The sequence below is a fragment of the Chelon labrosus genome (assembly GCF_963514085.1).
Source record: "Chelon labrosus genome assembly, chromosome: 18".
Classification (NCBI taxonomy): Eukaryota; Metazoa; Chordata; class Actinopteri; order Mugiliformes; family Mugilidae; genus Chelon; species Chelon labrosus.
The window spans coordinates 21,717,780-21,731,159 of NC_140351.1; the positions used below are offsets into that span (position 1 = coordinate 21,717,780).

General features: G+C 43.0%; 1 protein-coding gene across 1 annotated transcript in view; it reads left to right on the forward strand.

Annotated features, from left to right (window-relative positions):
* flt1 (fms related receptor tyrosine kinase 1) overlaps positions 1-13,380 on the forward strand; it is a 29,222-nt gene that overhangs the window by 11,939 nt on the left and 3,903 nt on the right. Inside the window, 8 exon segments of the mRNA XM_084565883.1 lie at positions 5,736-5,859; positions 6,263-6,371; positions 8,023-8,331; positions 10,606-10,752; positions 10,851-10,982; positions 11,886-11,992; positions 12,683-12,818; positions 13,249-13,353. Of these exon segments, the coding sequence (XP_084422009.1) occupies positions 5,736-5,859; positions 6,263-6,371; positions 8,023-8,331; positions 10,606-10,752; positions 10,851-10,982; positions 11,886-11,992; positions 12,683-12,818; positions 13,249-13,353 (1,169 nt within the window).

Genomic DNA, 13,380 nt, shown 5'->3' on the forward strand with positions numbered 1-13,380 from the left:
GTGCTCTCAGTCACGATTTGTTGGTTTCCAAATCAAACGCTATGATTTAATGAATTTCCTGACCGGGACGCAGGGTGAGAGGCCTGTTTATTATTGTGATTGCACACTGCATCCTGTGATGCTTTTTCTTATATCTGACACACACTCCATATACAAAGTTCTCATGAGAAATGGCCCAACCCAGTGATGCAGAGGGACAGTCATCGAGTCAGCTCAAACATACAGCCACTTGGCAGAAACATTGATTGAGCTGTTCTTTGAGGTCAGACACTTATTGTGTTCCTTACGACCAAGTCAGAGAGGTTAAGTATTACCTGAGAGCACCACAGCAGCCGCCCATTGCTCTATTCCCCCTCTGAGATGCACTGACATCATCAGTGTACTTGACCCCTAACCCTGGCACTCTCACATGGCGCCATGCCAAGGTGCCTCCAGAGTGGTTTCACCCATCCATCTCTGCCAAAAGTAATCTACATAATGTCCATGAACATCTTTTAAAACCTGCCGGCAAGTACGCCATCCTCACTGTTAGTCTAAATCTGGGTTGAGTCCTGTGGAAATGTCCACCTTTACCTGGAATTTATTTCAGACAATAGATTTTAGAGAATTTCAAATGTTGGTTGTTGTGTTTTGTACTACAACGGAAAAGTACAGGATGTATGAGAGAATCTTTGTTTCACAGTAAGATGTCAAATGTAATCTGCGCATGCAAGAAGCTTTGCCAAAGCTCAGTTATTTCATGATCATTTTCATGAATCGATCCTTGATATTTCAACTTTGAGTGATTCTTATGCCACTAGTGTACAATTTGAAATTCATCCCAGTCTCAAATAACAGCATAAAAATTCTGGAATGAAACAAGAGAATGAAATGAAAAGACTTTAATATCCAATGAAGTAGAAGCAGTTTGGCTTACAGACTGTGACGCTACAGTTTATTACACATAACCTAGTGAGTATATTTGCTCTATTATGTCCCAGCAGATTACATTTGGCCTCTACACTGACTGACTTATGGTCCTTTGTAAAGCTCTGTTCTGGTTCCGCTTCATTGTCTGTACTGAGTGTGCTTCTTTAGACCAGTAGTTTTGTTTGGATCCTCACTAGGCCCTTGTTCTTTGCAGCCCGGCTGCACCTCGAGCCTGACGCCGTGCTGGAGGAGGCCCAGGGACAGTGGACCAGGCTGGGGCAGGCTGATGGGGGCCTCGCGCCTGGGTCCTGAATCCACTCCTGGGTCTGGCCCTGGGAACCGCAGTGCTCTTATCTGGCCCGGGCAGGAGGCGCACTGGGCTTCCTGTGCAAAAATCAGAGCGCTTTTCCTCTCGTTGTTTGGCTTCCTCTCCGACGCGAGACGCTTCCCAGCGGCGTGATTGTCCCTTCGTCTTCAAACGTGGCACAGTCCGCTTCCTCAAGAGCTTGATCTATTCTTGAGAGCACCCCCACACCCCTTCCCCAAAACTCTGCTGCCCCCCACACATACCTCTCCAACCCCTTTCCTCACCAGTGCTGCCCTCCGCCCCAACCCAGCATCCTCCACCTCTGCAGAAGAGACTCTCCCACCGCCACCTCCACACACTCATCAGTGCCTCTCCACATCAGCCAGAACCCTCAGTGATCCTAAGTGATGATCCTGTGCTTGCTAAACTGAAAGTGAGGAAAGTGACTTGTAACACTGCTGAGCAGTGAAGACCAGGAGACACAGGAAACCAGGAGTTAAATAAGCCACAGCACTAAGGATATAAGGACACCTGCTTTACTGATTATTTATTTATTTCCTTCTTTTTCCCGTTTTGAGTCCTCCTCCATCCCAAGCTGCCCTTTAGTTTTATGCTTTTTACATTTCACAGACATTTTGAGCCAGAAGAAGTGCAATTCCATCCACCCACCAGCCACATTTCTGGAGCTGCTTTGCTTGTATATTGTGTCCTAGAGTGGTACTATAACGGGTGCATATCCCAAGCCCTGATCTGATTCTGACATCCACAAAAGCTGTGAGTTTCTGTTCCAATTTTTTAGCCACCGGTAGAAGGTCAAAAGTGCTTCCCTTGGACGGGCGAAACAGGAGAGAGGACAAGCTTTGTGCTGTTCACTATGGGATGCCTTCAGTTCTCTATTAAAAGACTGATGGTCAGCAGACGCCTACCATGTAGGAAGTCTGCACGGACCAGTGACCGTCCCGTGTCGTTCCACTGTCCACATGTCAAAATGTGTTCTTTGAGTGTCATACGATGTCAGTATAATAGCCCTGTTGTCTTTGTATCAGAAGTTAAATAAAATCTTAATGTAAGTGTGATACTACAAGCCATTTTAAGAGAATGAGCGCCATAAATGTTTGAGTAAAGTCCATTTCTGGGTATGCATGTGTGCGTGACGTGTGTTTGCTTGTGCTGGAGCGTGTGTGTGTGTGTGTGTGTTTGTCCCATTCTACGGGTGTCTGCCAATGTGATTCATTCCTTGTATACAGATGTTCTATGAGTAATATATGAATCTAATATTTAATAATTTTATACAACTAACTTACATATGACAAATGACAATATTTGCCAACTCTGTATGAATCTGTTAAAATGTATTGAAGTGTTATATCCGTTGTTTGTGTTTTTGCATTAAACTTTGCTTATATTTGTGTATTGGTTTATACACTCTGTGGTTATTTTGGGGTTGAGACAGGAACAGACGTGGACCCTGGTAAAAATGTATTTTAGGCAGCAAAACAGGACAGAGAGAAAAGGCAGGGGATGACCCCCACTGATACACAAGTTGGAATAGTTTATTCATATTTCCAGGCGGCTGCTGCTCACCCTGTTTGCAGGCACACACTGTGTGAATGTGGTACGTCTGTGTATGCATGCATGCGTGTTCATCTACTGTGTCTAACGACGTTTGTGTCCACACCTCCATCTAACTAATTTTATTTGTGTGTGCGAGCGCAACTTCACGTCTGAAAGTTTTTCCTGGGAAGCGTGGGAAGCGTGCTGGTGTAATCTGTGGCTGGGCTGTGTGGTGTGGTGGTGGGTGTGGGTGTGTGCATGCGTGCATCTGCGCACCATGTGTTGGTATGTGGGAGTGTGTGTGTCGGAGCCCGTGGTGTCATGCACAGGGTGGGTCGCTTGTGCGGTCGCACACTATCTCGATGCCAAGAGGAAGAGCAATCAGGGCGCAGAGAGGAACCGAACTCAGGGAGGAGCTCGGGGCAGACAGAGAAGGATGACGACAAGGATACAGACAGAGACAGGGAGCAGAGAGGGCCAGTGACACATCCATAAACAGACAGAGGATCAATGAACACAGTGGAAATGATAGTTTATAAAGAGGATGATTCATGTCTAAATAATGAACGGGCATTCTTTAGCATCTGTATATCTAGACTCTAGATTCTAGAGACAGACAGACAGATAGATAGATAGATAGATAGATAGATAGATAGATAGATAGATAGATAGATAGATAGATAGATAAAATTGTCTTAACAAACTGAAAAAACCTAAGCTCTTAAAATGGGAATAAGTATGTTGCCAGGCAACCTGGCATGATATCAGCCAAGCAAAGCCAAGTAGCTGCCAGCGAGGCATGAGGAAACATCTATACTTCCTTGCTAACTCTTAAACAAAAGCTTTTTTTTTTTTTTGGAAGGACGGGTGCACCTTTAAATCCCAAACATTCAAAGAGATCCAAAGGTTGACCTAGCTTCTGTTAGTTGTCACCCACCAGTTCTTCTTTCATCAGTCACTTTTGTCATACATGTCCCATATTTTGAGATGAGTCTGCATCCAGAGCTTATTAATAAAGTTGTTTATGCTTAGCCGTGACATTTATCTGCAAACATCTAAATATTACATCCATTAAAAACTGTTCCCTGGCCAGCTCTACGGTCTCCGTGACCTTTCTGGACACTGATGCAGCTCGCCGTGTCTCCCGCCTGGAAGTTTAATCGTTCTGTTTGACATGTGAAAATGTGTCACTGTGCCAGCTGCTGCATACATTCACCCGCAGTGTTATACAGTCGACCCATTGTCTATAAGCCACAGATGTGAGCGCGACAATGGCCTATTATATATGTTAAATGAAACGGTTGGGCTTCTTTCTAAAGAGAAGCCGCCCACCTAATGAGCTCCGTGGTGGATGAAGTCTTCACATCCTTTACTTAAGGACAAAATGTACAGTATGTGTAACCAGGAAAAGGAAATTATTAAATCGTACCACTGAATTTTATTACTCATGCATTAATAGTGAAGCAGGATTTTACTGCTGTAGCTGTCTGAGGTGGAGTTCCTTACAACTTTGTTGTACAGAAGGCGACTAGTTACTGTCTTCTGATTATCAAATAATTATTTTGTAAAAATTGTGAAAATAGTCACAAGCTGCAAGTTTTCCTTTTGGCTGTATTTGAAAAAGAACAAAATAAAAGTAAAGTACCTCACATTTGAGTAGCATTTCATCACAGCACTGCATTGATGCAATATCCCTCACTTGATTACAGTTCGTCTGAGGGTTGCACCACCTTTGCTCGTGGACTTTCAGAGATGTCTACCTGTAAAGGAATAAAATATCAAATACACAAAATATATATTTCCATTATCAAATGCGTGTCCGGTAACTGTCAGTGCTCTCTCCATCAGCTTCACTTATGTGCCTTAATAGTTTCATTTCCTTACATCTTACAGCCTTAAAAATGTGACCTTTATAATAATGTTGAATAACCAAAGCTTGGGGTTAAAAGGGGGTTGGCTTTTATTAAATAATCGAGCAGTAATTGGATGATGATCAAGTATTGTGTTTCCTATTTGTATGTTTTCTGTGTCTAATAGTTTAGGATTATATCACTATATACAGGATTTATAAATCTAAAAGGGAGCAGCAATTCAATTCAATACTCTGATGACAAAATAAAAATGTGGTTGATTTCAGAACAGGAAAAACATCTGGACTACAAAAATCTGTTTTTAATAAAAATATTAAAACTCTAAGATGTTCCTGAACATGGCACATTTACATGCTGAATCTCATTACATTTATCATCTTATTGGAATTACTAACACATTTTCATTCAAGTACATCTTCCGGCGTTTCTTCTGTAGAGCAGTGTGACATGGAATAGCAGAAGAAACACTGAAGCATCTAGTAAAGCTTTCCCCTCCTCTGTGAAACAATTGATCTAGCAATGTGTGTTTCAAAGGCCCTCCCTAGCTCTTGTGTGATTTGAGAATTTCTCATTATGACGCGACGTGCGTAAATAACCACAAAGCACCTTGCATAAGCGCTAGTTCCCACAGCTCCTCCTGTGTGTGACATCTATGGATTTAGACTTGTGAGAGTCATTGAAGGACAGGAACTCTTGTCCTGGAAATGTGGGATGATTTGTTAAGAATGGAAGGAAACTAATCGACAGGATGACAATACCACCTCTGCATCCTTCGTAGATGAACAATCCAGCATTACATAGCACTCCAAAGATCCACTATTGTCAGCTCACAGGACAGGGAAAGAGGACGTGATGCTATTGATAAAAATTGTGTGGTGATGATGATGATGACTGTGTGAATTACAGTGAAACATCAAGCAGAGACCGTCAAGGCGTTTCCCTGGTGTCTTGCTTCCTCCTGCTGAGCGCAGCTGAGAAAAACACGCTCACACACCTGGAAGTAGCGTAAAATAACTTGTGTCAACACAGCTGAGTGCCTGTCCCTCTTCTCCTCCTCCTCCTCCTCGTCCTCCTCCTCCTCCTCCTCCTTACAGGTGTGTGTGTCCGACATCCTCTTCACTATGGAGTCCTGCGACTGAGAGTCGCCCCGCCACGTCAACGTACAACCACATCCTGAGTGTTACTCACAGACAGGAAGTGCTTCAGGGGAAGAAAAAGGTGGGAGAAGAACTGAAGTACACACTAAGAAACTTGATTTTTAGTCACAATTGTGCATAAATGAAGCTTAAATGTGGACAGACAAAAGGCCAACAACTGATTTCAGCAGAGTTTGGATCATATTTTACAACCAGCTGTGGATTATCAGCTCTCCCTCGCCTTCTTTCGTAACCTCTCCCACACTCACTCACCTACATTAATACCTCTGAACATCACGGATGTCGATCTGCCCTCTTAGTTGGAAATGGGCAGGAGGTCTGGCTCAGAAACCCCCATTGTCTGCTCAGAGGGCCAATGGAAACTATGATTCCTGCCATCAGTGGCAGAGGTAATGAGCTGTAGCCGTTTGAATGTGCACATGTGCTAAGTGCCAGTTTGTTCGTGCGGATGTTTGTCTCCATAGACGGTGGGAGTCCTGACTGTAGCAGAGGCCTTTGTGTCTGGGGTGTACCGCTGCATTGCCTCCAACGCTGCTGGCGCTGACCAGCTAGACATCCACTTCTACGTCACAGGTGAACCAAGATAAGATGAATCATCATGGGTGTTTTCTTTCTGAAGTATAAACAGCAAATTACAGTAAAATGATCTATTTTAGGCACCCTCTCCTTGTTGTTCCCTGAAATCCTCTTACCCTACTTGAAATAACTCGGTTCGGTTTTATTTCTGTCATCAACTTGATTTTATCACTTTACTCCCTGATTCTAAAGAACAAATTAAGCCTGTGTGAGCTTACACTTACAATATTACTTTGGAAGTGTTAGTAAGCATGTGCCAACTTCTTTGCATTTACAAAAAAAATTACCCTTTACACCGCAAACTTGTTAATGTGATGTTTTTTTGTACTGTAGTACTGTTGTACTGTTGTCCTTTAATGGGGGAAACTGACTGGGTTCCTAAATAAGAGACTAGCTAATCCAAAACTGATCCATCTAATCTTCATTTGTTTTACCATTTAATCTGCATTATTTGCAAAAATAAAATACCCCTCCTTCCATGAGGAGTAACACACAGCAGGAGCAGGCAGCAGGGAATTTATTTTATCATTTTAGACAGTATTTTCTTTATTTGTTTTGTTATTTGCAGACTGAACATGGAAGAAAAGGTAGAGAAAGTTAATAATAGACACAGAGAAGTTACTATTCTTATGTTTTTAGGTTGCAGAAGAATATATTTAATGACTGGTTAAATCCTCGCTGCTTAAGGTCGTTTGACCGCTAGGGAGATAAGAGTGTCAGAGACAGGCAAGGATACTGCAGCAAGGTTACTGCGCAGCTGAAAAAGAGACCTTGATGCAGAGGTCTGGTGAAGGACCTGGAGTGAAGGTTCTAAACTAAAAATGAGATTTCTTCAGGCTGCTTGCCATTTTAACTCAATAATGATAAAACAAAACCATTTATATTGTGATATTGTAAGACAATAGGTGAAATCCTGCAGAGACTCCTGATAAACGAACTGAAGTGAAACTGAGCAGAGATTTCTTCACATACACGACTGTTGCGTGACACAAAAAAGGAAAAACAACTTTAATAGGCTCTTGATGCATACTGAAACCAAAAGGCACGTACAGGTTGATATGTTTGGCAGTACAAAGTAGTGTACGTGCATCACGTAGCCTAGATACTGGAGTTTTATGCACATTGTGAAGTCATGGGCAATACAGGTTAAACTTTTTAGAGTGTGCACATGAGCGTGTATGTGTCTGTTTGTCGGGCTGTTGGTGTGTGAGCAAGAGCGAAACAGGAACCTGGGTCTCTTATCGTTCCACTTCCCCGTGCAGCGCACTTCCTTGGACTGGCAGGTCCGCTTTATTTCGGGAGGCCTTGGGGTGTTCGGGAAAGATAAACACTATCTGCCATCAGGAAACTCTCAAGCCGTTTCCACGGGAAGTTTCAAATGGCTAAAGTAAATAAAAAGCCTTTTCACTGTATTCCACTAGCTGCTTTTACCCACAATAGCCATTCAACATTGTCATCAAAGGTTAGAAAATGGAGGATTGGTGGAATCAGCTGCCCTGGTTTCAGGCACCAGTCAGGATCCTGACCCGCATGTCGAGAAACTGAGAGGGCTCATTCATCTCAAACAGGAGATCAGTGAAGGGGTGTATTTTGTTCACGTTCCGCCGTCTTTCCTGTCATTTTTTCATCCCCTCCTTGTTTCCCCCAGACGTCCCAGGAGGCTTCAGCGTACACCAGGAGGAGGAGGCCAGAGAGGGCGGAGACCTCCATCTCACCTGTTTGGCCAATAAATACCTGTACACAGCGCTGTCATGGCAACAAGTGAACGACACGGAGGACGCCCAGTCCCGCAGCTTTGCCTTGAATATTCAGCAGCTCACATCAGGGGCGTTCTCCAACTCTCTGGTGCTGTTGCTAAGCAACCTCACAGCCAGAGACTCCGGGGCCTACAGATGCTCCGCCCGCCACCTCGTCACCGGGCAGGAGACGCACCTGGACACACAGGTGGAGGTCACCAGTGAGTAAATTTAAATTCTTCTCTTAAAAGTCTAGAAGCTTCCATTTTACTGACTTAATAAAACACAAACTAGCATTTTCTGGGGGTTTTCTGTTGACAACATGATTCAGTAATTGTAAGAATGTAACCTAAAGAATCCGGATATTCATTTGGCACCTGAAAAACTCATGTAGTTTAGCTTGATTTGTCCTATTGTTTTTAAAGACTGGAAATTTACAGTAAATTTATATTTGTGTTTGTGAAAATTAGAAGGAAGCATTGACAACGCTTGTGAGACAATTGCTATCAAAAAAAAATTAAAACGGTCTAGTTAAATTCCAAAATTAGGTATTCAGTTGCTCATGCTATAAATTTAGGTTCTTTGCCTCTTTACAAGTCACGGTATGCAAGAACTGAAATAGTTCCAGTGGGCTGAATAATTCAGGGGACGTAAAGCTGAACGAGGGCCCTAGAACAAGTCTGAGATTAGTGAAGCTTATTGTTTCAGGGTCCGAGTGTTTTGTTGTTGGGGGCCTTGAATGTATAGCTGTGGCCATTCACATGCAGGTTCAACAGTCTAGATACTTCTTTATATTTTAAGTCACCTTGTTCTGGGTGTAAACTCACAGCCTCTTCATGTTCCTGTGTATTTATGTCTCACATACATACAAACAAACACCCTTACTCTCTCACTGTGGTCTTGCTGCTTGGGAATTGGGTCCCCTCTGCTTCCTGGGGCCCCACCCGAGCTTTGCTCTTGCACTCCAGCTCAGCACCTCTTTCACGTGGGAATGAGCTCTTGTCTGGAGGAAGAGCACACAATGGCACTTCCCACAATGCCACATTTACAGGCCCCTGCACAGGGCTGCAGGAACAATCAGCCAATCAGACACTGTCAGGCCCTAGCCCTCGCGGACAATCATCAATTGTTGTCCAGGAGGAAGATAGTGGAAACAACAATCAGCCGCCGTGGTTAAGTGACTTTTCTTCGTGTCTTTTACTGCTGTGCTCCATACAATCAGGACTCAACGCGTCAGCTTCCTCCCTCGGGAACCCCGCAACGGAATTAATAGAGAGACAGGGTGACCAGAAAGAGAGAGGTGGTGGGGTGAGACTAGAAAGAGAATATAACCGGGGGGATAAAGGAGATTAAACAATTTAGGGAACATGGAGTCACCTGGTCTAATTATAGCTCATATGTATTGTTGTGTAATTTTAGTCTGTGAGAAGTTGCTTCAACTCATTGTGCAAACTCACAGGTCAACTGTCCACATGATGAAACAGGACATTGTTGTTCTTTAGAAATACGTTTGTATCACAGGATTTTTATTGAGAAAAAGGCCCAAGAGGACCCAAACGTCGGCTGACTCACAGGTTGAAGCCAAGGCCACACTCTCTTACACATGTGTCACTACCAGCGAGACAGTTATTGTCCAAAAAGTGGCACAGGTCCAGAAAACTGTGGGGAAAAAAACAGAACTGCTTTCACTTTGCCATAAATTCGTTTCGAACAATAAATGACGAGGCAAATTAGTCAACAGATATTTCTTCAGGTAATTTCCAGAGTTGAAAAAAACGGAAATATCACAAGGTAAGTTATACTCTTAGGTAAGTCTAAAAAATTTATAGTAAATGTCAATAAGTAGGCCCTTTTCTCGGCAGACACCTGATGTTTTAGTTCTATTACGCATACCCAGTGAGCCATGACAGCAAATCAGCATGTGCCAAAGCAAGACATCTCCTATGTCATCATCAGTGCACCTCCCTGACTGGTCTGAGGCTTATGAGCAAGATGTCTGCCATGAAAAAGCCTTCACCTGACAGAGAGTCGAGTTGTCTTTAAGATCATTGTTGGGATTTTTTAGGCCCACAGCTTTACTGTTGTAGTTCAATTTTGCTGTCGTCGCAATAAGGGGGAAAGCTCTAAAAACCAACTACCTGGTGGACATTACAGAAAGACAGAAACTTACTTTTGTAGTTGTTTATAACCAAAACAGAAAAAAGGGTGACATGACATTAAATTAAAGCTTTCTAAGTGCTGAATGTGTGCAAATTGTTTTTGCCACATCAGCGTAAAAGGTGACAATGTGTCAGCTTGTTGTCGCAGCCTCCAAACAATCTGGAAAAATTCACAGATTAAAGGACTCTTTATACATAATATTAGTATACTGTTGTTATATACGCAGTAATGGTCAAAGTGGAGTGTACAATGATAATACTTCAGTAAAACCCAAGCCAATTGCACTCTCTCTATTCTCTCTTATTCTGCTACTATTTGTTTCTATGTCCCTTCAGTTCTGGAGCCACCGCTGCTGCTCAGTAATCTGACAGACTGCACCGTGAACGTGAGCAGCTCAGTGAGCCTCAGCTGTCCGTCTCAAGGCGTCCCACCCCCGACCATCACATGGTACAAAAATGAACGTGCTCTGTTGCAGGGATCAGGTAAAAAAAATAAATAAAAAATGAAATAAAAAATGTACTTAAGGTGTAAACTTTATCTGTAACCTGGTGTCCAACAGTTGTTTTGCCTTCGTCTTTAGGCATTGTCATATCAGCAGGAGATGGGTCCCTCCATATTGACCGCATCACAGCAGAGGACCAGGGTCTGTATACGTGCCAGGCCACCAATGAGAGGGGCTCCGCAGAGAGTTCAGCCTATATATGGGTCAACGGTAAGTGCTCTAAAGCCATTGGTTGTTACCTCGGACTTAAAGATGTGGCACCTCCATATATGATCATGTCTGCAGCTACATTGTTTTCACTTCTGTAAACAGCTGTGTAGTCTGGATGTACAGACAGTGCTGCGTAGTACATATTGTTTCTGTGCAGTATTTGGTATTTACAAAGGTGCAGTGTCATTTCTATTAATGGAAGATGATGAATGTCTGTTTATCAATTTCTGAATAAACATTGATCAAAGTGCGTCTTAATATAAACGCACTCAGCCTTTTGTTCACACACACTCACACACACATCCGGAGGTAGCGGAGGAGGCAGGATCACCTTGGTTCTACACCCCCCCCCCAAACAGTTTGAGCCCCTGGCAGTAGTGGCAGACTCGCTTCCCAGTCTGGAAGGAGAAGCTGCTGTGTGTATGTGTGTGTTGTTGTGTTCTGATCAGTCAGGAAGGAAGCAGTCTCCCGTTTTTATTTCCTCCGGAGGGGCCCGGCCTGCATCTCAGAGAGGCTCGGCGCTGTAGTGAGCTGGGCATTTCTTCATCCTCCCATTTAAAAGTAGAAATAATAAATAAACTCAGGATTTAATGAGGAGGATGGATGGGAGTGTTAATGGATAATGGTGAGACAGTGACAACACAGTGCCCCCATTTGGAAGGAAAATCAACATCACATTTATCTTAATCCTCAATAATTAGCTCTGATTTTCATTTTAGCTCTGTTATCGATTATTTCTTTTTTTTTGGAATTAGATTTGTTAGGATTTTTACTACTACTGTCCATAACAATATTCCTAATTCCCGTGCTGCTCACTACAGCCATGTCTGTGTCTAGCAAATACATGCAAACCAATGCAGAACTAAAGCAACGGTGTGTGGTTTGCGGTGTGTGTCTGTGCAGGTGCCTCGGAAGCCTCATTTCTGGAAATCCCCACTCTCACCTGTACCTGTGTGGTGGCCACTCTATTCTGGCTTTTGCTCACGCTCTTCATACGGAAACTGAAACAGGTGAGGAGGCACAATAGAAAGCAGCTCAGTTCTTTTTTATCCTGAGTCAGCATTAAATGACCATGTTGTTTTTGGTGAATGTGTGTGTTTTTTTTCTCCTCGAAAGCTGCAAAAGCGCGCGCTAAAGAGCTGATGTTTGTTTGCTGCAGTTTTTAGATCCATTTTTCCTCTTGCAGGGCATCATTCCACCTTACATACACAATTTAAAACTACTCGAACAAGAGTTGCAGAGACTTGAAATTTGTTTGGTTGTCGAAGAAACTAGACTAAACCTTGTTATGTCACCCTGAAATGTGCCTCCTGCTCCGTAAATACTCTGTTTCATATAAACTGGTGTATTAATAGTAATAGTATAATAAATAGTTGTAACAAATATTGATAATTCAGGTGGAACACACCCAATAAACCCTTTTCCTACCCACATCCTCCATGTTATTAATAATGGATGTTTGCTTATTGTTTATATTCCCATATATAATTTAAATGAAAATAGCTCATATACACAATTATCTCTGGCTGAATAGCCTTAAATCTTAGATGGTAGAATATCCTGTAAACACAAATAACAACACATTAACTATACGTTTTCACTACAGGTGTGTTGAACATCACACACAACTCTAGGGTGGTATATTTTGCTCTTAACTGCGTCATTTCTGATTTACAAATTACTCTCTTCCTTCTCCAAAGCCACACAACTCAAACACCAAGCCAGAGTACTTGTCCATCATACTGGACACAGGAGAGGGGCCAATACAGGAGCAGTGTGAGAGACTGCAGTACGACTCCAACCAATGGGAGTTTCCTCGAGAGCGCCTTAAATTAGGTATGCTTCTTTAATCTTTAATTAAAAATACTGTCTTCATCGTGATAGTCTTCTGTGAGAAGTACCTCACAGCGGGAATGGAGCGGGAGAAACGGGAGGTATTTAAGATAATGTAACCGATACAAGGATTTTCTCATAGGTCTTATCAGATTATTATTGGGAGTGACTCCCATTCCATTAATCAGACGCTGTGTCTGTGTTGTCTGTGGTGAGCTTATCAACTCCAGTATGGGGTATGTAGAGTGTGTTTACTGGAACTAATCAGCTCTCACTATGGGTGGGACTTAGATGGGGTCTACAGCTTTGTCTTATCATCATCTGGCATCTGGGATGGAGGAGAATAATAATTAATAGAGTTGTTCAATTAGCCTGAAGAACACACCTCTCATTTCTGTGTCTTTCCCACTCTCACACTGCCTTCCTCCCACAGGGAAACCTCTGGGCCGCGGAGCCTTCGGTAAAGTGATGCAGGCGTCTGCGTTCGGCATAGACAACACCACCAGCTGCAGGACTGTGGCTGTCAAAATGCTCAAAGGTACAACATCAGGTCCCCGATATTCTT